At 41.4% G+C, this 24,529-nt stretch overlaps 2 protein-coding genes across 3 annotated transcripts; one reads left to right on the top strand and one right to left on the bottom strand.

Moving 5' to 3' along the window:
• The first annotated feature begins 1,897 nt into the window (after positions 1 to 1,897).
• Positions 1,898 to 14,966, top strand: tmco3 (transmembrane and coiled-coil domains 3). 2 transcript variants are annotated; one of them, XM_084084644.1, is made up of 15 exons: positions 1,898 to 2,051; positions 2,722 to 2,836; positions 3,283 to 3,572; positions 3,843 to 4,010; positions 5,683 to 5,862; positions 6,099 to 6,299; positions 6,845 to 6,973; positions 7,315 to 7,407; positions 8,298 to 8,484; positions 9,400 to 9,517; positions 9,660 to 9,855; positions 10,048 to 10,198; positions 10,318 to 10,397; positions 11,884 to 12,033; positions 12,939 to 14,966. In XM_084084644.1, the coding sequence occupies exons 3-15, from the start codon at positions 3,303 to 3,305 to the stop codon at positions 13,050 to 13,052; spliced, it is 2,037 nt and encodes a 678-aa protein (XP_083940770.1). In that variant the 5' UTR covers positions 1,898 to 2,051; positions 2,722 to 2,836; positions 3,283 to 3,302; the 3' UTR covers positions 13,053 to 14,966. The 2 variants fall into 2 exon arrangements, with proteins under 2 accessions (XP_083940770.1, XP_083940771.1); XM_084084645.1 differs by having other exon boundaries at positions 3,289 to 3,572.
• A 2,098-nt stretch (positions 14,967 to 17,064) lies between these two features.
• Positions 17,065 to 23,380, bottom strand: LOC311046219 (potassium-transporting ATPase subunit beta-like; the record flags this gene model as incomplete). Its single annotated transcript, XM_084058412.1, has 7 exons — positions 17,065 to 17,223; positions 17,984 to 18,076; positions 18,162 to 18,224; positions 18,782 to 18,987; positions 20,956 to 21,069; positions 21,256 to 21,384; positions 23,269 to 23,380. The coding sequence occupies 7 exons, from the start codon at positions 23,378 to 23,380 to the stop codon at positions 17,065 to 17,067; spliced, it is 876 nt and encodes a 291-aa protein (XP_083914538.1).
• Between the last annotated feature and the right edge of the window lie 1,149 nt (positions 23,381 to 24,529).

Genomic DNA, 24,529 nt, shown 5'->3' on the forward strand with positions numbered 1-24,529 from the left:
GAACATTCTGCATAATGAGTACTTTCTACTTTTACTTTAAGTACATTTATGATACCAATACTTTTGCACTTTTACTCAAGTCAATTTTGAATTCCGGACTTGTAACAGAGTATTTCTACATTCTAGTATTGATACTTTTACTTAAGTAAAAAAATGAGAGTACTTTTTCCACCACTGAAGGCTTGTGAAGTGTTAATAATCGGAGGTTGCACTGTTGCTGTTGCTCGAAGCATGAAGTTTGTGCACCGGACCGAACACACTATTCTATTATTCTATTCTATAATGTTTCAACAGAGATCTCTGTGTGGACATTAATCTCGCGATAACGACAATGTTTACGGCAATCAAAATAGAGCTTGGGGGGGATGCCACAAAAGAACTACAACTCCCATATCAAAACAGCGATCTTATGTTTCGGAAGTAGAGTTTAAGCTGGTCATAGTTTACGATTGTTTTTGTGATAACTCGGACTAAATGTTGTATTGTTTGTATAAACGACCGTTCAGTGACTTACGACGAGGCGTCGAGTCAATAGTAAAGAGGCTAACGACAGACTGTTAGCTTGGTTGTGTCATTGGAGTGTGTGTCAAACTCAGCTGGCTGGAGCTAGTCTAGTCTGACAGGTAACCAGAAGACTCGCCCCAAAACACGCTCGCCCCCATTTTTTCGCGGACCGCTCGCCCCCAGCGGTTCATGTTCTTGAGCAGGGGTCTTCAACGTTTTCAGGCCAAGGACCCCCTAGCTGAGAGAGAGATGAAGCAGTGACCCCCACTACATATTGTATAAAATTGCATTTAGATTAAACTTTTTTTGTTTACTTGGTCTGCCCTTTTTCCCCTCTACACCTATATCTCTTTGCCAAAAATAGCCGATCTACAAGCTCGCACTTGTAGATCTGCTATTTTTGGCTAAAGTTCTCCTCAGAAAAAGTGGTTCAAGTGGTTATAAGTTTAAAAAAAAATCCTATCACACAAAGATTTGGCGGACCCCCTCACCCCCTGTAGTAACTCTGAGGACCCACAAGGGGTCCCGGACCCCCTGTTGAAGACCCCTGTATCTTGAGGTTAAGGTTAGATAAGTTTAGGGATAGGATAGGCCTAGTTTTACTGAGGATACGTTTAGGAATAATGTAAGGTTTAGGCATAGTTTACTGAGCTTAGGTTTAGGAATAAGGTTAGGTTTTAGGGATAATGTACTGAGGTTACGTTTAGGAATAAGGTTAGGTCGTTAGGCATAGTTTAACTGAGTTTACGTTTAGGAATAAGGTTTAGGCATAGTTTAACTGAGGTTACGTTTAGGAATAAGGTTATGTGGTTTAGGCATAGTTTACTGAAGTTACGTTTAGTAATACCAGGTGGCGACCGTTCCGAGGTCGCCGGATTTGCCCCGGGGCGACTGTGTTTTGGGGCGAGCGTTTCGGTATTCGTCTGACAGCTCTCGGGTGACGAGTTTTCTTCTCTTTTTTTGTACTAGCAAAGACACAACTAAAGATCAACAAACATGTTGAATTTTAAAACGCGCCTGATTTAGCTTCTTCACGAGAACACATTACTCTGAATGGTCAGTTGTTTTTACTTACTTGATACAGACGTGGCTCTAGCCTCTATACCTACACAGACCTGGAGCTAGCCGAACATTAGCCGTCGAACTAAACATGAAGTTGGTTGCATGAAGTTGTGATGGGTTGGCTTCAACTATGTGGCAGGGAACTCTCTTTTCCTGGTGTTTCGACCAGGTGGGCGTGGTTTTGAGGCTAGGTTAGTTTAGGCATAGATCCTGTGAGGTTAAGGTTAGGGTTATTAGGCATAGTTTTTGTGGGGTTAAGTTTAGGGTTAGGTTTAGGCATAGTTTTAGTGAGGTTAAGGTTGGGAGGATTAGGGTTAGGGATAGGCATACAACCACGCCCACCTGGGCCAAACACCAAAGAAAGAGGGAGTCCCTATGTGGCAGGGAGGAGGGGGAGGTATGGTGCTGCTGTGGCACAAGAGCAGGATTGTTTCCTTCCTCATTCGTACTGGAGCTCAGAGCCAAGCATTGCAGACATCTTACAGGTAGCTACTATAGTCTTGTATTAGCCGTTTGCATCAGCATCTGTATTGTAGACATGGTTCATTTCTGGGATAGACCGTTATTACTATGTTATTACACTACAGTCTGTGTTGTTCACACATAAACTGCTCATCTTATTCTGTGTGTGGTGTTGCCATGTGTACATGTTGGTTGAGGTCAGTTCCTGTGGAATGAATGCTGAATAAATGCGTTATCTGCATTCTAGACATATGGGACTCATATTATTCAGTTAAGAACCTAACTTTAATTCAACTTTCATTCATGTGATATATGTTTATTTACTATTACTGAACAACTATTTAGGCCTAATTATATATAGGCTAGCCTATATAATGACGGCCTATCCCCCAGAAGGGGTATTAGGCGTAAGTAAGTAAGTAGCCTATATAATGCTTTGTCCATGTTGGCCTACATGTACAAACAAGTTGGACTGGACTGAAAATGTGAAGTACTAATACTACACAACTTAGGACTAATGACATGCTTCTGTGTGTCTCTCTCTCTCTCTCTCTCTCTCTCTCTCTCTCTCTCTCTCTCTCTCTCTCTCTCTCTCTCTCTCTCTCTCTCTCTCTCTCTCTCTCTCTCTCTCTCTCTCTCTCTCTCTCTCTCTCTCTCTCTCTCTCTCTCTCTCTCTCTCTCTCTGTGTTTCAGAACAGTGAGTTCATTGATTGTGGTGCCAGTGAGTGGCTGCTGAGAGTAGCTGCAGTCCAGTCATTCGAAAAGGGATAGTGGAGTGTTTTGGAAAATAAGACTCATGCTCACAGAGGTACAGGTTTAATTTGTTTAATTTCAAATGGGATTAAACCATTATTCAACTAAATGCATGGCATGACATGAAATTCACGGCGGAGATACAGCCTTTAAAATCAAGTGGATTGGACAGAGTACGGGAGGCGTTGAGAAGCCACTCAAACCAGTTAGTTAGGTGTTATTAAATTGTTGATAGATATGCTATTTATGTATGAGTGGCCCATTAGATCACAGAATAAATATGTGTGTCAGCTTGTACTGGTATTTATATAGTGATTGTATTGTAGGCTGCTGTATTGTAAGCTGTAACGGACCACACCCCAAAGAACAACCTGTGTCCTGAGATTGCGATCTAACATGTCACATGAAGCCAAGTTTGAGCTGTAAAGTCTCTTGTCAGCTCTCTCCAACTGTCCCTCCAATTCCACTTCTTCTCTCTTCTTCTGTATTGACTCTCTTAAGCGACAGAAGTAGAGGATTGGATGCAGGTTGTGCGTGGACTTCTGTGCCTTGGCCTGGTGGGAGCTCTGGTGGGAGCTCTCGCCACGCTGCAGAGGGACCAGGTAGCCCAGCATGCCATTAAGCTTCACCGGGGTCGAGGGGCCTCTCATAGCCGCAGCTGGGTGGCCAACAACTGCAAGCGGCTGGTGGGCCTCCTGCGGCAGAAGAATGTGGTGGTCCAGAAGCTGGCTGTAGCAGCAGATGCTGTAGGACAAGATCGGTCACTTTCAGAACCCGAGAAGCTCTTCCAAGTAGGAACCAGACTCTGAATAACTAAAAATATGAACAAAGTCTCTCTCCTCATCCTATATGCAGCATATTTGTTTGCCATAACTTAACTGCATTTTCATTTTAAATCATAACGGTATGATGCCTTGAGCCAGTTGAAGAATGTTTTGTACAGTGTATTAAGATAAGATGTCGCCCATGTTTGCGAGAGAGGTTATAAGGAAGTGGGTGGAGGTAACAGATGCTTCTCTATTCTTTCACTAATCTTGCTTTTTGTCCCTGCCTATTTCCAGGTGCACACTCTGGAGGTGTTCCAGAAAGAGCTGAACGAGAGTGAGCGCTCAGTCTTCCAAGCAGTCATTGGCCTGCAGAGGGCACTCCAGGGCGACTACAGAGATGTGGTCAATATTAAGGAGAGCAGCCGACAGAGACTGGAGGCCCTCAGGGAGGCAGCCATCAAAGTGAGCTCAGTGGGAGGTTGGGTGATGATAAGTAGTTTATATGTGGAGATTTGTTCAGTTTAACTATAGGTGAATATGAGGACACTACACATTGTATCATAAGGTAGATAAAGGAATACGGCAGCTGACCAATCAAAGCGATATAACAGCTGGCCAATCAGCACAGCTAAAGTGGAATGATGGGCTGCACTGGCACCTCTCTGGATGACAAGAAGCTGAAGGACAAGTGCTTACGTATGTTGTTTGTGGACTACAGCTTGGCATTCAACACCATAGTCCCATATTGCGGTCGAACGCATAATGGGAGGTGAGCTTCCCTCCCTCCAGGAACTGTACAAGAAGGGTTGTGTAGTCAAAGCGCACCGCATTATCAAGTACATGCACCACCCCAGCCACATGGGCAAGGAGGCCTACCGTACTATCAATGGCAAGACCACCAGGTTTCTGAACAGCTTCCAACCGGCTACCGTTGAACAAGACCTGGCCACCGCCTGTCACCAGGCTGGCCATGGACTTTACTTTTCCTTGTGGATCTACCATGTGGATTTTACCTGTGAAAGTTATTGACCTTTATGGACTATGTGAACCTGACAATGCGTTGATACTCTTTTGCACCTAAAATTTGTCTAATCAAGTGTCACCACTTCGCACCTTATGTCTAACCTGCTGGTTTATGCTTAAGTGTAAATATGTAGATATCTTTGATTTTTGCCACTACTTGACATGTTTTTTTTTAGTGTCTTCCTCTTGCTCTCCGTGCCCCCCCCTCCCCCCTCTTCTTTTCTTTTTATCTTTCTGAAAATAACAAACGATGGAGCTTGCACAAAAACAAATTTCACCTACTTCTTTACACCTGTAAACTTGGTGAAAAAAAAAGTTGATTCTGATAAAGACCCTCTGAGGCTGAGCTTAAACCTCAGAGGTTTATGTTAAATAATTCACCAGGTCAAACGTGGTTGAAACTCAGCTGAAAAACTGCTGCTTCAGATTCAGATAATGTACTGTAGAAGTCTCCAGGTGCAAAGGAACTAAAACACTGCTGAAAACAGCAACCGTTGATGGTTCACAGAAGGCATACGTAATGGCAAGCAGCACATGCAGTGTTTTCACAACTCCCTCCCAACACTGCAGGGAAATCCCAGGGGTAGTACCTTCTCATTTGCCAAGGGAAATACAGGTGTATGACAGTATTTATTTGTAGTGAGGCGGACTAATTGATTTTTATTCTAATAACACTGTTGAGCAAGGAAGAAATCATGCTTATATTATTGTTGCTTTATTTATGCAGTAAGAGCTGCAAATACTACGTGTCCAGGCTGAAATGCCTGTGACCGAGGTTGGATACGCGAGGGCAACAATCAATGCCTGGATGATAATCTGTATTCATTACTGACTGTATGAAACCCATAGTGCAGCATGAATAATGATGTATACTTCATCTTACGATGGTGTTGCTCCCCAAAAAATAGTCATTGGTTTGTGAGCATAATTCTACACAACTCGATATCAGTTACTCATCACTTACTGCTTTTCTGTCCTTGATAATTAATAACCTGTTAAAAAGTGACTTGTGTTGTCTGAATGTTTGTTGTCGTGAACATTGTTATTTTGTATTTCTCTCAGTATGCCTCAATGGCCTCATCTTGTCCATGTGTTTGTTTGTATCTTTCAGGAGGAGCAGGAGTATGTGGAGCTAATGGCAGCTGAGAAGCACCAGCAGGAAGCTATAAAGATCGCTCAAGCTCAGAACAAAACCCTGTCTATGTTGGACAAGATCCTGGAGGACGTCCGCAGGGCAGCGGACCGCCTGGAGGAGGAGATCGAGGAGCACGCCTTTGACTATAACAAACAGGTCAGCAGAGGACAATATGGACTTCATCTGAGCTTTATAGATAAACAAGGAAGTGATAATAACCACAATTTTGGAATGATGGAACAAAACAAAATGAGCATGTGTTTTGTGAAAACGGTTAACCTCAATTATGAAAAGAAACTAAGAAAGAAAGGAGTTAAATAACAAAATACCCACAACAAATAATAACAAATAATACAGACAGTGCAAACCCTGACAGCTAGTCTGCTGTGTAGATGAAGGGAGTGAATGTGGAGGCAGTGCTGCGGGTGGAGGATGACGAGGAGGATGGAGGGAAGAGGAAAAATCTCTCCAGAAGGAGAGAAGTAGAAGATGACCTGGGTCTGAGCATGCTCATTGACTCCCAGAACAACCAGTATGTGCTGACCAAACCACGAGATTCCACCATGCCAAGAGCAGATCCCCACTTCATTAAGGTCAGTTTTTCCTCCTACCCTACCTTGCCTTAAGGTAATCATACTATAAATGCACACAATCTCTGTCTGTGCATGACTGCGTGTGTGCGTCTGTTGTTCACGTATCTCGAGAACTGTTCGGCCATTTGGCGCTCGTCGCCAGCGACCCGAGGGAGCGCCGTGCCCGCCGTCGGGTCGGTCAGATAGGCAATGTTGGTGTTGTTGTTGGTTGTATCGGTGGATCCCCAAAAACATAAAAAAACACCCTCTCTGACACATGTACAATGGGTAATGCTTAACCAGGTGGCGCATGCATTTCCAACTTGCATCGTTCCTGAGTAGGCCTAGTAATGTAAATTAACATAAGTTTAGTTTGGCATTTTGCTACTCATCTATGCACACATCTATGTTGCCCTTGTTCAGTCTAAAATATTTGCTGTGTGTGTGTGTGTGTGTGTGTGTGTGTGTGTGTGTGTGTGTGTGTGTGTGTGTGTGTGTGTGTGTGTGTGTGTGTGTGTGTGTGTGTGTGTGTGTGTGTGTGCGTGTGCGCGCGTGCGCGTGTCCAGGACCTGGTGTCAGTGGTGATGCTGTCTCTGCCCTGTGGCTGGCTCTGTTCTCTGATGGGTCTCCCTCCCATGTTTGGATACATCATCTGTGGGGTCCTATTAGGACCCTCTGGACTCAACAGCATCAAGGTGTGTGTGTGTGTGTGTGTGTGTGTGTGTGTGTGTGTGTGTGTGTGTGTGTGTGTGTGTGTGTGTGTGTGTGTGTGTGTGTGTGAATATGGAATTTGCATGTTCGCATGCACAGGTGCTTGTACGACTAGATGACTAGCTTGCACGACTAAATATTCAACGTTGGTTTCAATATGGTTTCAACGTTAAACATCGAGTGCTCTGCATTGCAATGCTCCCGTCATTTGTGAGATGCTTTTTTCCATTTGGTAACCAACCATAGAAAGCGATAAGAATGGTACACTGCAGCTTCTTGTCTACAAGCAACTACTGTAACACTTGACTTTCTCTTTGCCTTACAGTCTATGGTTCAGGTGGAGACTCTAGGGGAGTTGGGTGTATTCTTTACTCTCTTCATGGTTGGATTGGAGTTCTCCCCGGAACGCCTGCACAAGGTTAACTAAACAGATGTTATCCTATGTATATCCCCCTTCCCCCTGCATTTTTGCTCCCCTTGTTTTGTGTTGGAAAATGGATGTCTATCTTTCCAAGTTGAAGTCACCTAGTGGTTGACACGGAATGTATGGTATTTGTAACTTTGACCTCTTATGGTGCTTTCCCATTCCATAGAACCGGCTCGACTCGACAGACCCTGTCAATATACAGTAGCTAGTTGTCACAGCGATGTCTACCCTTCTGCGTAGGAGGGTGCTAAAGTTAAATTATGCTGTCGCTACTACTGTCTGGAAATAATCTCCATTTAGCCTGTACTGTTCTAAAAAAGTTTACAACATATTAGGTGAACAACAGACAATTAATTTGCTCAACATTAATTCCTTTCACGTTTACAACATCTAGTTGAAAGGTGTGTTAACAGTATTCAGGACATTCCTTGCAGTATAGTAGTAGTACAGGAGTCTGTCCTGCTTGTAACGATTCTCTCAGACGAATCAGTCGTCCGCAGTGTTTTAACATCACCTTTATGTATTGCCAGAGCTCGCTTGGAACCTTGACCGTGTCCTCTCATAATGTGTTTCCTTTGCTTAATGTTTTCTGTAAAGCACATTGCATTGCCTTACATGCACAAATAAAGTTACCTTGCCTGTCATTGCCTTGACGGAGGTGATGCCAAAAAAGTACAGTTAGGTAGAGTTGAACCATGCAATAGAAAGGCACCATTTACAGGAGCTGAAGAGGTTCTACTTTGTATTATTATTTTATTTTTTAAACTGAGCTGAATTCACTCCTACCCATCAGTTGTATACGTACGTTGCTTCACCAGCTCAAATATGCTCAACATAACACTGCTAGTACATAATATCTTTATCTACTGATATGTATACAGGTGTGGAAGACATCGGTGCAGGGAACATGCTACTTGAGCCTGCTGATGGTGGGGGCTGGCTTGTTATGGGGACAGGTCCTGCATATTCGGCCCACCCAGACTGTCTTCATCTCCACGTGTCTCTCACTGTCCAGCACTCCCCTGGTATCACGCTTCTTAGCTGGAGGAGCCAGAGGGGAGAGGGAAGGTACTGTAAGAGCCATTTGTTTGTTTACACAGATTTGAATACAGCTAAATGCTTTATGGTTTAAAGCTACAATCCGGGACTTGTTTTTAGTGAATTATTGTAGCAGTAGTGGCTCAAAGCCTCTGCCTGATGAGGGAAATGCTAATATCTCCTCCGGCGAAGGGGGAAGCCGCCTTTAGGCGAGTGGATAAGATGTTGGCTTTCCATGCGGGAGAGACCCGGGTTCAAAACCCGGTTGTTACATAATGTTTTACTAATCTGTATGGTAGGGTATGTTAATACAATAAAACTACTGTAGCACATTTGCAGTGGTTGGAGGTGGTCTCCATACTCTTCTACTGAGAAAAGCCAACCCTGGTGTCGTGTATTACAACTACTGGTTCATAATGTCAAAGTTATTTGACACAGAAGGCTCACAGGATTGGACACTAGATGCACCGGCATCTTTATTGTAGTACGTACGTATCGTTGCAATTAACTCTCTCCATCAGGAGGGGGAGACAACTAGACATAGATATGGATTGTAGCTTCCAATTTCACAGATCACCTCAGTTAACGCTATAAGTAAGAGTGTGCCCGAGAGCAACGCCATGGCTCTACAGTAACTGAACCGTCAACGATACAATTATATATACTTATTTGCCATTAAATTGGTTGAAAATGTGTGTTTGTATGCATTTATGCATGGTTTGTGGCTGTGGGCGTGTTCATATGTATGCAGAGCAGGGAAGGCCTCTTTGTCCTGCTCACAACTGATTTTGTGTGTGTGTGTGTGTGTGTGTGTGTGTGTGTGTGTGTGTGTGTGTGTGTGTGTGTGTGTGTGTGTGTGTGTGTGTGTGTGTGTGTGTGTGTGTGTGTGTGTGTGTGTGTGTGTGTGTGTGTGTGTGTGTGTGTGTGTGTGTGAACATGTGACAGGTGAGCTGGACTACAGCAGTGTTCTCCTGGGGATGCTGGTGATGCAGGACGTCCAGCTTGGTCTCTTTATTGCTGTCATGCCCACTCTGATCCAAGCACAGGGTGGAGATGTAGACAGGTTGGTTGCTACATTATGAGCAGGACAAAGAGACCTGCCTTTTTAACCGCTTTCAACCTGGCATTCCTATTTTGGGCGTCATGTCATTATTATAGAATTATTCTAAAAAATATATATTATATGCTTTCTTTTTCTGAACCAGTCTTCTGTATGGAGGGTTGCGGGTGCTCGTCCTCCTGGCACAAGTGCTGGTTTCTCTGGCTGCTGTGTTGCTGTTGTGTGCCTTGCTGAAGTCGTTCCTCATCGGCCCCTACTACAAGAGACTGCATGCCGAGAGCAAGGGCAACAAGGAGATCCTGGTGCTGGGGATGGCTGCTTTTGTCTTCTTCATGCTGACGGTATATATGCTCTAATCTTTGGCCCTCCTTCGCGACTTCAAGCTCCGATTTAAAAGCCAAAAATGCAGTGTGTTGATTCGACTTTAGTCTTTCATAAGCGCTTCTTTCTGCTATTCACCACACTTTGATTCTATGTTATTGTCCGCACCTTCCATCTCTTCTACAAATGTCAGATAAACATCTGTTCCCTAGGTGACAGAGTCTCTGGACATCTCCATGGAGCTGGGCTGCTTCCTGGCTGGAGCGCTGCTCTCCTCCCAGGGTCACATGGTCACATCGGAGGTCTTGGGATGCATCGAACCAATAAGAGATTTCCTGGCCATTATCTTCTTTGCCTCCATCGGTTAGATCCAGCATTTTAGCAGAGGCGTCTCCATTCTCATGTAGTGGATGCAGTCAGTACCTTGTTTCGTAGTGAGACCACGCTAAGAGATGTGACATGTGTTCTGTGCAATGCTTCAGGTCTCCACGTGTTCCCTACGTTTGTTCTGTACGAACTCACCATCCTGCTGGTACTGACATTCACCTTGGTCATCATGAAGGTATAACAGATTTCCTTGTTCTCTCTCTCTCTTTCACACACACACACACACACACACACACACACACACACACACACACACACACACACACACACACACACACACACACACACACACACACACACACACACACACACACACACACACACACACACACACACACACACACACACACACACACACACGTTGTCTCTCTTGTAATTGTAATTCCTCCCCTCAGTCACTCCTCCTCTCCCACCTCATTCTTGTCTGGTCCTGACACACACACACACGCACACACGCGCACACACGCACACACGCACACACGCACACACACACACACACACACACACACACACACACACACACACACACACACACACACACACACACACACACACACACACACACACACACACACACACACACACACACACACACACATATACACATATATATATTCTTGTCTGGTCCTGACACACATCCGGTCCCTTGTAATGGCATAACAGGACCCCCTGCAGATCTGTAAGCTCTATGAGCTTATATTTTCAGCCCTATTGTTTTGTGTGTCTGTTCTATGATGTAGTCAACAGTGGGTCCACGTCACAGACTAACATAGTGGTTGGCATCTCACTCTTTTGATATACCACCAGGTGATCAGATTGGGAAATGTAGGTGATCAATTGAGTTGATTAGAAACAACCATTATTAACCATTACTGTTTGATGTGCATAATACATCTCCCCAGATAGTTAGAATCTATATTTTACCTTTATCATTCATGTTAAATTATTGACTAATTCTTTGTTCGGTTTTATTATCATCCACTTAAGCCCTGTGCTGTCCTTCGTCATCATGATGCGACATGTAGTGAACTTGTAGATCAGTATTTTCTAAATATTTTGAATTCTTTTGAGTTTAAAAAAAAAATGTAGCCTAGAAAACCAAAATAGGGATGCTAGGTTGAAAGATTTTTTAAATTGGTTAAATTATTGACTTCCTTTCTACTTGTATTATTCTAATTAACAACCTATAATAACATGTACAATCAATGGTGTTTTTCACTGTCTGGCACTGACCAAAACTGTTGGCCACCCCTCGACTAAAGTGTAGCGTGCAAGAGCAACAGGATCAACAAGCTCAACACGAGCACCGGCTCCGTTATGGGAGTGGAGCTTGATCCTTTGATGGAAGTGTCAGAAAGGAGGATGCTAAGTAGACTGCTGAGGATGATAAACAGTCCCTTTCACCCCCTGCATCGGTTGTGGAGGGACATAGGAGCACCAACTGCACTACCCTGTACACAGTGTGTGCATATAGTGTTTATAGTGTTCCCTCAGAACCATTTTTCATTATTTTTATCCTGGACTACTGAGCACCTAATCGCGATAATAGCCTACAACAGTGTTTCCCAAACCATCTTTTATGGGTTGAGACCAAATATCCAGGTTTTCTTTTTTTTCCTACAAAAATCTATCTTCTCTTATCTTGTGATCTGCTCCTATAGTTCCTGATGGCTGTGCTGGTGCTTTCGGCCATCTTGCCAACAGGCTCTCGACACATCCGCTGGATCGTGTCGGCCGGCCTGGCTCAGGTCAGCGAGTTCTCTTTTGTCCTGGGCAGCCGTGCCCGCCGCACCGGCATCATCTCCAGAGAGGTCAGTGTACTGGAGCTCAAAGGCCTGCTACCCTCGTGACTGGTTAACCCATTAAAAGGATCCCTGGCTAGTAAGCCAAATATGCCTTAATACATATGTATACATATGTACATTATAATTGCCCTCTATAACTAAAATTAAACTTACTCAAGAGGGGCAATGCCCGTCGCAAGTTGATGATGTCATTCGTCCATGTGTGGTCTAGCCCTATGGAATTTATGGAATGCATGTGCAAAAAAAACATATTTAAAATATTGATTTGATGCTCTTATTAACCTTAGGAATTATTACGTTGTTTTTTATTTTCACATGCATTCCATAAATTCCATAGGGCTAGACCACACAAATGACATCATCAACTTGCAATGGGCATTGCCCGAACTATTTCTAAAATACATACAATATTTAAGGTGTTTTTAATTTGACATTTTAGTTATAGAAGACAATTATAATGTATTAAGGCATATTTGGCTTATCAGCCAGGGATCCTTTTAAGCAGAACAAATGCCTTCTAAATCAGTAGTTCTCTTCACTTTCAAGATCTTTCAAAACATTTTAAAAAATAGACAATGTACAAGCTTGAGCTACGAGCTTGTACATCTGCTATTTTTGAATAGCCAATGCAAAAATCTAAAATGACATAGATGCTTTCGCCGGTTTTAATGGGTTAATTTGGACCACGGCATCGGTGGGCTTCACCAATGCCAAATATGAGGCATCGTTATCTGTATTGAGTCGATCATTACCAGCATCAATATCAGCACACCCCTATGTTCCAGCATCTTATCTGTCTTCCTCTTTGTTTCTTTATGCTCTCTCTCTCTCTATCTTCCTATCTATGTCTTCCTATCTAACCCCCCTCACCTCTCTCTCTCTCTCTCTGTATTCTTCTCTCCCTCATTCAGGTGTATCTTTTGGTTCTCAGTGTCACCACGCTGAGTCAGCTGTTGGCACCTGTACTATGGAGAGCTGCCACACACAAATGGGTTCCCCGAGTCGAACGCAAAACGCTTAGCTGACTGGATTTAGAACCAAAGAGCAGGGATGTGTACCCCTGCAGAAGTCCAGGTTGGCATTGCGTGAAGCAGCTATTGTTTACTTCATTTACACTTGAACATAATGTGCTGATGTCAGCTTACAAAAAGAATGTAATATGATCTGTTCTGTTATTATGTGTAATTGTTTCACATGAACTAAAAGGGGTACTCTTCTTCTTGGCTGGCTGTCCATCAGCGGTCTTAAAATATGCGTTACAAAAAAATCCTACTACTTGCTCAAAAACTGTGACGATAAATAGAAGAATACTATATTTAAAACATGGATGACCCATTACATACATATGGAACCTCTAGAGATATTTAACACTTTATGGAATCCCTTCGTTAAAGGGACACAGTATGGCGGCACAGCCATTTTCCTGACACTTATTGCATCTAAGTAGATGCTGCACAAGTGATCTTGCTTGCCGGTGTGCGGTCTAAAAGATTGCGGGTGATGTTGGCATTGGAGCACTGAGCACATCATCAACTCAATAGCTCTGACAGTGTCAGAGTGTCATTTTTACAGCCTTCAAAAGAGTGCAAAATGAACACTGAGGATTGTATGTTGTTCCTCTCATTCTTCTGACATACACTGACAATCTCCTTAGAAGCACTTTCCTGGAACTGTCAGTGTGCATACTGTAACTATCAAAAAGAGACTGTTTAATTTCTCATTATTAATATGGTTAACCAGCACCAGCACTTTTACATTTAATCTGCATTATGTTTTGTACCATCAATATTGACCAATAGATCATTCGCTAAGCTCCGCCCCCAATAGCAATTGTCCAATGCTAGTTTAGGAACCGTTGCCATTTGCCATAGACTCTGATTCATACCATATACTGTAAGTGAATGTGAAGTAGCACACATATAGACGGTAATTAACAACAGTAATACAAATAATCGGAATACCATAATAACACTATGGTTAAACTGTTAATGGGGAACCTAGTGATAAACATTTATCTGTATTTTGTTTGTTGAAATAGTATGTTGTGCACATATTTTCCGAGGGCATACTGCAGGCCTTGTTGACGGGCTGTGGGAGAGATTTTGAAGCTCTAGTTCCATAAATGATCGAATATTTTATGTGTGTGTGTGTGGGGAGGGGAGCTTAGTGAACGGTCATGTTGTTTTTTTTGTCAACTCTTGACATGTTAAATGTGTTCACGAACTTCATGTTGTTGAGATTTATCATAATAACTCTACTGTTTGAGTCCGGACGTTTGAGTACATTGTGTATCTGCTGTGTTGTGTAATGTGAAGGATTTTCTCATGAACATACCGCAGGGAATCTATTTTGGATGACAGATTTGAAAGCATTATGCTTTGCTTTTATATTCTCTTTTTTCGTCCAGTTTTGGAGCTTGATTCCTTGCAGAATCTGGGGAAAGTGTTAAGTTACATATCAGAAAGGAAGAAGTGAGAGAAATACTGGTATTATAGTATTAAGATAGAAAGTTGGTCAAAGTAATTCCATATTATAGTTGTATTCACTCAACTTTGATATATTTAAAGAAACTACTACATGATACTTCAGAATGTCTTTGAGGCTTGCCCGACCACATTTTGAAGTACAAGAAAGACTGCTCTCTTCTGGCTTTAGATTTGTCTTTAAATTCCATTGATAATGTGCCTGTGCCATATAACTGCCTGTAAGATAGCTGTTATTATGTTATATGAATGTTTTGATATTTTATATAAAATGTGAATGTTTGTCTGGGAGTTTGTTAACAAAGTTTCTGTATTTTGGTAAATGCTTTGAGGTGACTTTTTTTGTTTGTTAGTTGAGTGACAACCATATGATGACTTTATTTCAGTCAGACAAGCTTCATTTTGTATATCAGTTATTTTGGTTTATTTATTAAAGTTTGTGTGAGTAAGAATGTATTCACTTTGTGGGTGTAACTACAGTCTTTGTCTTGGATCCAGGAGGAGACAATCTTACAAAAGAAAGAAAATATAGTTACAGTATATAATGGAACTTTTCAGACCTCAGTCTATCTCTACTGCTTCTGCTGCAGCTGGAGGGAAGTGTTGAGTCTTTAGTTTAATTCTTTAGCACACTCATAGTCTGCACTCATACAGGAAGGCAGACAGAAGCCGAGCGATGGATGATTGGATAAGCAGATGATGCAGGTCGATGTGCTCAAATCTAATCTGTTCCATGAAACAATAATCACCTTCGAGGTAACCACTTTTGGAGATCAGGATCTCCAAGAAATCAATCCCTTCTCTCAGATAATCTAGTAACTACCAATAATGCAGATGATAAGATGTACGTACATACGCATGTACATGTTTGTTTGTTTGTGTGTGTCAGTCAGGCACGTCCCTGTGTGTAAGCTGTAGACCCACAAACACTGCAGTCAGCAGGATTATAAGAAACCTCATCCTATTAACAGAGGTAAGTAACCAGTCAAGATACTGGTCTTTAGAAGTTTTAACATGTTTCCGAAAATTAAGCAATTTGGAGACTTAGTCTCTGTAAATACATATTTGTTGCTATGAAGTAAAAAAACAACAACATCCAAGTTGATGCACATGATTTCATTCTCAGTTCCTAACCTATAGGCTCTGTGCATTACTGTAGTTCCCTTTTCCTGAAAGTGGAATTCCCGTGTCCTGTTCCGGGTCAGTTTCTCATAGCTTAATTTGCAGCAACAGAACCCGGAACAGGAACCGGGAATATACCACCTTCTGGAAAAGGTCACCACAGTCATGCACAGAGCATCATTGTCTAAGCCTCACCCTCACATCTCTGGCAGAGGGAGAGTAGCGCCCAGGATTACATAGGCAATTTGCACTGGGTGAAAAAATGGGGTTACAAAATCGTGGGATAAAAATTATATAAAAAAAAAAGCCTCACATCTCTGCAGTGCAACATCACTGAACCCAGATTTCTACTTTTATGATGGTGTCGCTTACAAAAAATAGATAGTCGCATGGGATGGGGAGAGTGGCTGAGATAAGTGTTTTCCATAGATCTCAACAGATAAAAGAATCATCAAAACTTACCTTTTCTCTGATACGTATAGGCCTGCTGTACTCTATTGCTCTGTGTGTGTGCCATGTCACAATAATTATTATCATTGGGCTTAAATGTTTAATTCAGTTTTCCGTAAAACAATACAGATAGTACAATGAATCATTCAGCAAAGCTTGGCAAATCTTGTTTATATTAGTACAATCAACAGCAATAGGTATGTTAACTGTAGATATTAATGTGTGTTAATGATTAATCAGTGGCTGATGCTATAAAGAAAGTTTGGAATCATCAGGAACATGAGCTTTTTAGCATCAACAGAGACCAAGCTTATTGTTTTTTCACTTGATTCTTACAAATGTCAGAAGTTGAGTTTAGAGCTTTGTAATTTCTAGCAGTGAATCACTCAGATATTTTACTTAAGTAAACATAGCAATACTACAATGTAGGAATAATTTGTTGCAAGTAAAAGTCCTGTATTCAATAAAAGTACAAAGGTATTGGCATCAAAAGTATACAGAATGTAAAATTACTATACAGAATGGCCCGATTCACAAAATACAATATATTAATGTATTGTAATTAGTAAAGCATTAATCTTTTATGTAATGTTGCACCTTGTGAAGACTGATTTTAATCACTTTATGTGATGCTGGGTAGCTTAACCTATGATATTACATCATCATTTATCAGTTAATGTATGAATGTATGTATGTAACTAACTAAAGCTATCAAATAATAGTGTAGTAAAAAGTACAATATTTTCCTCTGAGATGTAATGGAGGAAGTATGGAAATAAGTAAAAGTACTTGAGTAAATGTTCCACCACTTATTGCCAGTTATGATGTGGCACTGAATGACATTGAATACATATGGGTTGAGGTTTTCAAAGAGCAATAATACTCTATTACGGTACTTGATACTAGCAAGTACAGTATAGGTTGATGATTGGGTATCCAAATACCCATTTTCTTTAGCCCCTTCCTGCTGTTGTGTTATTTCTCATTTCATAGCTTTGATGTAGAAGATGACCTTTCCTTCGTAGGGGTCATGTTTGTTTTGATAGTCGATCTTCTCTGAAACCGCTCTGCATTGGACCTTTACAGACTTCTTCCCTATCAGGTGGAACCGAACTGCTACCAGTGGGTTGACATATGTGGGCTAAACAGAAACGGGTAAGAAAGCAACTAGTTACACATTATCTTTTGTTCCTATGTTTTTATGTTATTGCCCATTGGTGCTCAAATTCCTGTCAAGGACACCTACATTAATGTGTTTGGCCGCGGACCGCCATCTGAATTTGTTTTGTGCCAGAGACGCCCATACAAGAGTTGTGTTGTTGAAGTGTTTAAAGATATTCAAAATTGTTCATATCTTTTTAAAATAGATCTAAGTAACGTGTCGGCTAGATCTGCTATTTTAGCCAATGTATAAGGTTAAATTGGTCAAAACTGATTTTGATGTTATATTAACAAATTTAGCTGGTGACCCCCTCAAGGACCCCCTGGGGGTCCCTGGACTCCACTTTGAGAACCACTGTTATAGCCAATCGTTGCTGTCGGGCATGAACCAGCTAACTCCATTTTTGAGCGTTTTCATTTTTTTTCATAAATCAGTGCTATTGATCACCGTTTACGTCTGTGGGTTGGTTAAAAAAATATTCAACCACTGAAAAGTATTAAAAAGTCAGACAAAACCAGCTAACTCCATTGGATCCTAAAACTTTCTGCTAAACCAGCTAACTCCACCAAAGGGGGTGGAGTTAGCTGGTTATTTCCTGAAAAATGAACAATTTGGAGTTAGCTGGTTTCTGTCTGACAGCAGAGCTATACAAGGGCAAGTCATGATTTCTGATTTCTTTGTCTCATATTTGTAGAGCTAATATTTATGCAGATTTATTCTTATTTATCACACTGCTTACCTGTGCCAGTCTGCCATAATAAGGGAAGTAACGGAGATCGAGAATTCCCCCCTCTGGGAAATACTCGATATGTGCAACGTTTTCCTGTCCCTCCTATGCACAAAAACATGCACAACATGTTAGGACTACATATTGTACATTATGGTGTGGAACATCTCATGTGGTTATTATTACTCACCAGCACAGTGCAGTTGACATAAGGAGGGTGCTCAGTGTTGTTGGTAGGCAAGTAATTAATGATCTGGAAAGATTCAACATTAAGTTTATCAACCTCAGTCTTTGTCATTTATATGTGCAGTGCAAATACTCAGCACTTAAACCCTACACTTAAGTTGACCGGATTCCCAAGGGCTCTATACAGCAGTGATTCTCAAACTTTTTCATGTTGAGGACCCCCAAATTAATATGTATTTGGCCGTGGACCCCTGTCTGAAAAATGTCTTGTGCCAGGGATCCCCATACAGGATTTGTGTTGTTAAAATGTTTCAAAGCTATTCCACATTTTCCCCTTTTTTCCAAAGATGTTTGGAAAACAATAGATCTACAAACTCACAATGCGTTTTGCCTTGTGAGCTTGTAGATCGGCTTTTTTCAAGAAGTCGAACATAGGGTTACAGTGGTTAAACTGATTTTGATGCTTTATTAAATCATTTTCCCAGGGACCCGATGGAACCTCCTCAAGGACTCCTGGGGGTCCCCGGCCACTTTGAGAACCACTACTATACAGTACTAGACTCTATGCTAGGCCCAAGTGGTTAAACTGCACTACTATTTGGTTCAATATAACGCTGAACATACCCGGTTCATCTTGATGATAATACAAGGCACGCTGCCGTTGTAGCCAAAGGTGGGGTCCTCCAGACCTGAGCAGGGTCCCAGCATGCTTTGGGTGAAAGGGCATACCCACTTGGTGTGATTAGGTGCTGCGAAGGTCTTCTGGATGAAGAACTTGCCTTTAGTGCAGTTATGTGTGTTACAGTGCGCTTGGTTGGTGTCATTGTATGCTGAGTGAGAAAGAAAGAAAGAACATTTAGACAATTGCTGTGCTTGTTGCAGATTCAGCTGTTCATATACTGTATCGAATTTGGTGGTTTGGTGGTTCCAAAAACGTTTCTGCTCAAAACCCAAAAGAGAAATGTGGTGTGTCTCTTGGATCCAGACTTACAAAGATACATTATGAATTACACATTGTGAGCTGAGTAGATCTGCTATTTTCTCATGTGCATGGTGTGTGTGTCCCAATCGAGGAGGAGTTCAAATGGGACACACACCACGCACGTGAGAAAAAAGGCTCAGCTGCGACTGTACTGGTTTTGCAGCCTGAAGAAGTTCGGAGTAAGACCCTGCATCCTCGGGCTTTTTAGAAGAAAAAAAAACGAGTGGTGCGGTCGGCAGAGCTCCAGGAACTGTACAATAAGAGGTGTATAGTCCAAGCCCAGGGCATTATCAAGGACAGGCACCACCCCAGCCACAAACTGTTCATACCCCTACAACGACCGCGGCCAGGAAAGGACGCCTACCGCAGTATCAAGGGTAACACCACCAGGTTCATGAACAGCTTCCACCCGGGTACTGTTAGACTGCTGCACAAGGCATGATCACGGCCTGTCGTCAGGCTGGACTTTGACCTTTTGCTCATCTGCATGGACCTATCTATGGATAATACCATGGACAGTGACTTGGACTTGTTTGCTCTTACTCATGTGGACCTTATGTGGACTTTGCGGTCGACACGCGCTGACACTCCTTAATCCCATGTATAATGAACTGATTTTTATTATTCTCGCACCTTAACTAACGTCCATAGCATAAGATGTACAGTAGGGGAGTCAGGGGACAAAAGTAATACTTTTTGTATTTGCCTTCATAATTCACACTAGGCTACTTGAAATATCCTTGTCATCTTTTGCTATAAGAAACATATATATGTGCCCTAACTAATAATACCATTTTTAAGCTTTCACTAATAAGGACAAGACTAAAATATTAATTTGAATGCAATGAGTCACAGTGTTACAATTGCCCCCGTGACGGGGGCAGTTGTAACAATGGTTGGGGACAATTGTAACACTGTAAAAAATAAGCCATATTAATACACTTTATCTAAAATAAAAGCACATCACTAAGTAATATGTATTTTTTATAATCTAACAGTTTTACTTACGAATGTTTTATATACATGACTACAATTATTTTGTATTTTTCAATTTTGTTTTTTCAAATGTATATTTATTTTTGTGACATTTAGTGAAATATGTTCATAATAATAATAAAAGTATGAAATCCCAGACAAAAAATCTGCTTGCATTGAAAACACATTTCATCCAAGTTTAAATTAGCTGACATTTCATCCAAGTTTAATTAGCTGACATCTTATCTTTAGACAGCAGAAGAATTTGCATTTACACCTCAAAATCCGTTTTTTGTTGAAAACTTCTGCTGAGATGAAATTATCATTTTATCGTTCCATAGGCAGAGAGAGGACCCTACTGAGCATGTGCACAAGAAGTCTCACTCCTCTAGTTTATTTCTAATTAGAGTTATTGAGTGTGTTACTTTTGCCCCCTGTTACTTTTGTCTCCGGTCTCCCATATACGACTGCTGCTATGCTCACCTCAGGTACTTACCGCACCTTATGTCTTACCTCAGGTACTTACCGGACCGGATAGATATACTATGTGTAAATGTGTCGATACATTGTCGTTTTTATTCTCCTTCCTTTTCTTTTATATGGATATAACTAAAATGATGGAGCTAGCACAAAAACTAATTTCACCCACTGTACACCTGTGATGTGACAATAAAGTTGATTCTGATTTCCTTTGTTTTTCTTTTTTGTGTGAACATTTTTGAAAATCTTTTGAGACTCTTTTGAAAAAAATGTTTTGAAAAGGGGGGGGGTAAAAAAAAAAAAACTACAACCCATGGAAATGGGTCTGCGACCCCATGGGCCGTGAGGAGTCTGTACTAACGCATCAGGAAATCGTGAAGACAGTTGCTCATCCTCATCCAGCACTTCTGATCTGATGTGTTATAGTTGATCTCCACTTGCTCCTCGCCATAGGTGTCTGGCCACACCATCACCCCTGGACAGACAGAAAATAACCATTAGTCTCATTTTAAAAGAAAACTGTATTCAGTTATTACCTTTGAAAATCATTTATTTTCTGCAAGCTGCAGCAGTCGTACGGTTATGTAACATACGGTATCATGATATCTAATTTAAAGTAATTGCCTTTACCACTGTACTACTACTACTGTTGCGTTGTTACCTGGCGACGACAGTCTGTCCTGGTAGTCCGGTGTATAAGGGCTCAACGTGTACATGAGTACCCAGATGGCTAGAGAAAATAGTCCTGTCATCACCACATAGAACGCCACATAATACAGACTTATGTACACTATAAGAGAGAGGGAGAGAGAGAGAGAGAGAGAGAGAGAGAGAGAGAGAGAGAGAGAGATGACACATAACATGTCCACAATATATTCTTTTATGCAATTTTGAGCCAGTCATATGGTTTTATTCATACCCCAGGAGGTAGTTTGGGATTTTGAATGTGGGCATATAAGGGTTACATTTTATTTTCAATCACTTAAGCACAACAAATAGCAAAAATTGCCAATCTACAAGCACACAGCGTATCGCCATGTGTCGTGCTGTGAGCTTGTAGATGTGCTATTTTTACTATTTTTGAAAATCAAATCAATCATTTTTTAATTAGCCAAAATAGGGACGCCGGGGTTGATGGGGTTAACATGCTGTACATTTATAATTCAATTGTTAAATTGTGATATTATCAAACATAAATATCAGATATATCAGTCTACTTTTCCCAAAAGGAAATGCATGTATTCAGTCTGACCAGAGACAGGGGTAAAACATATCCCCACCACTGGTGATTAAAAATGAATGATCAGATGGGGGATATCAAAAGCAAGGGCAGCAAATCGAACCCTGGGTATAAAGGCCTGCACTGCCAGAAGTCAAGGTGCCCTCTGTAGACGAGAGCTAGGATAATCTGATTGTAAAATCAAACAGAGGGGAAGGAGTCTCACAACCCCCTAAAGTCTTATCTTAACCACTGTGCTTATCTCTATGTCCACACACTGAAAACACAGTCATATACAGTGACATTAAAAGGACAGGAAAAGTCATACAAAATGCTGCACATGTGAGTATCGGTGTTTGTATTGTGTGTTTATAAATTATGTAAGCACACAGGTGTGTGTGTGTGTGTGTGTGTGTGTGTGTGTGTGTGTGTGTGTGTGTGTGCGTGCGTGCGTGCGTGCGTGCGTGCGTGCGTGCGTGCGTACGTGTGCGCGTGGTGCAGAATCTAAATGCACATATTTGCATCTACTTGAGGTGTCATTTGGATAATTTGTTCATTTAGATTCAAGGCAACTTAAAATCAGCATCAATGGCTCATGAGCCATACTACTCCTGTAGTAGTTATGGCAACTTTTTATACTTTTCCTGAAGACCCCTGGGGCCTTGAAAGTAAGAGAGGACGGGAATGCTATTAAAAACGTTTTTAATGAGGAGGACTTTGCCTGGAACATCACATCCAAAGTAATACTTGTGTATACATCCTTCAATGGTACATCCTTCAAATAAAGCAGAATAGTCAGAACTTATTTCAGTAATTTCATGTTCTGATGAGTCACAATAATAACAATAATTTCTGTGCCATCAATAGATAATTATTAATAAATTATGTTAAATTGAATTTAATATTTGACTGATCCTGTAAGGGAAACTAATTATGCTACCAGCGTGTATCAGTATTGTACCATATGTAACAATAAAAACAATTGACTAATATAAAAAACCCTATATACTTCATTGACCGGTCCCGCAGGCCTCTCTATACAGGGCTCCTTTTCCCCCCTCTAGTCTACACCAAATTTCTAAGCTGATAACCAATCTACAAGCTCGCTGCGAGGTCTGCCGTGAGATCTGCAATTTTTGCCGAATGTTCTCCCCAGAATAGGGATGCTGGGGTTCTTGTGGTTTAGGAATATGTTATAGTATCATTGGTAAACAATTTAAGATTGTAAAAATGACAGATGTGAAATGGCATGTCCTGGCAGGAGAAGACAATAAGACACTTGAATTAATCAATAAATTAATAGTTTGCATATCTTGTCATTAAATATTAGACTCTAGTTGCTAGTCATTCATATTATATTGGTCCCATTGTGCAAAGAGATCTAAAACTCATAAGTTGCAAATATAGCTTTATTTTGCCACGTAAGATTTTACTTATCTTTATACTTCTTCCTACCCCATTTCGCTGGTGTCCTCCCCATAAATTTCCCTTCATCAGAGTTCCAGACAAAGCGTCCAAAGTCTTCACAGCGTTGCCCACAAGTTCTCTTCTCCTTCAAGGTTGCCATCTTGAGGTTCTGTATTGAGCAGGATCCACAGCACAAGTCTCTTCTCTCTTATTAACACTCTTTACTCAACTTAGTTATTTCTCCCCTCTCCTGTCCCTCCCCACTCCCTTTCTAAGTGTTTGTGTTATTGTTTGGTTGCCAGTCAATGCTTTCATACTAAATGATGCTAAAACTCCTTCCCTGACACTCAGGCTGTGGTGCGTGTGTTATCTTTGATTCAGGCTTTTATAAGGCAGTGATAAGTCTTGGTATGGCGTTGGTACGGAAACAAAGGTTGGCCAACAAGTAAAGAGTATCCTTCCGCACTGGTGTCCTTTGGGCAAACTATGGATCACCTTGAGCTGTCATTATGGCTTCATGACACAATGCCAGATACCACAGTCACAGTCTATGACAGAGTCTATGCACACTTAGGGCTAATTTATACTTAGTCACTTAAAAATAACAGATTTTCAGTTGAAAATACATTATTTTGTCAAGCAACAAGGTTGTGTGACAAAGTACAAATTAGGCTGTGCAGTATATGAATTCAGTATGAACAGCACTTACTGTTACCCAGAGTTATACATGTTATAGAATCCACTAGATATGACTAGATAAGATTAGACATTACTCTGAGTATTTTGGAGACCAAAGGATGTTTACTGAAAACATGAGAGCCAAACCCTCTGTGTAGTTGATTCAGTGTTTTGGTGATAGGACCACATTGATGTTTTCAATCCAGGAAGATTTTATACTTTTGACAATGGATGCTTTGTGTGGCTCTACGTTTGCGCTCTCACAGTCACTGCATACCACTCGCTCGTTGTACCCCCACTGTGTGAACACCACCACGTCTCCGTTATTCCTTTCCCTGGGTCCCTTTGCCTCTGTCTTGCTCTGTTGCTTTGCACGATGCTCATGGGAAAGCTCACAGGTATTATGGAGTTAGTGGATAAAGTCTTTAGAGAAACCTGATGAGTAAGGTAGATCAAGGGGTATGTGCACGCACGTGTTTGTGAGTATGAGTATATGTGTGTGTGTGTGAGAGAGAGAGAGAGAGAGAGAGAGAGAGAGAGAGAGAGAGAGAGAGAGAGAGAGAGAGAGAGAGAGAGAGAGAGAGAGAGAGAGAGAGAGCAAGGAGGGTACATCATTATCTATATCAGGTCC

The sequence above is a fragment of the Gymnoscopelus microlampas genome, assembly GCF_963454915.1.
Source record: "Gymnoscopelus microlampas genome assembly, chromosome: 1".
Classification (NCBI taxonomy): domain Eukaryota; kingdom Metazoa; phylum Chordata; class Actinopteri; order Myctophiformes; family Myctophidae; genus Gymnoscopelus; species Gymnoscopelus microlampas.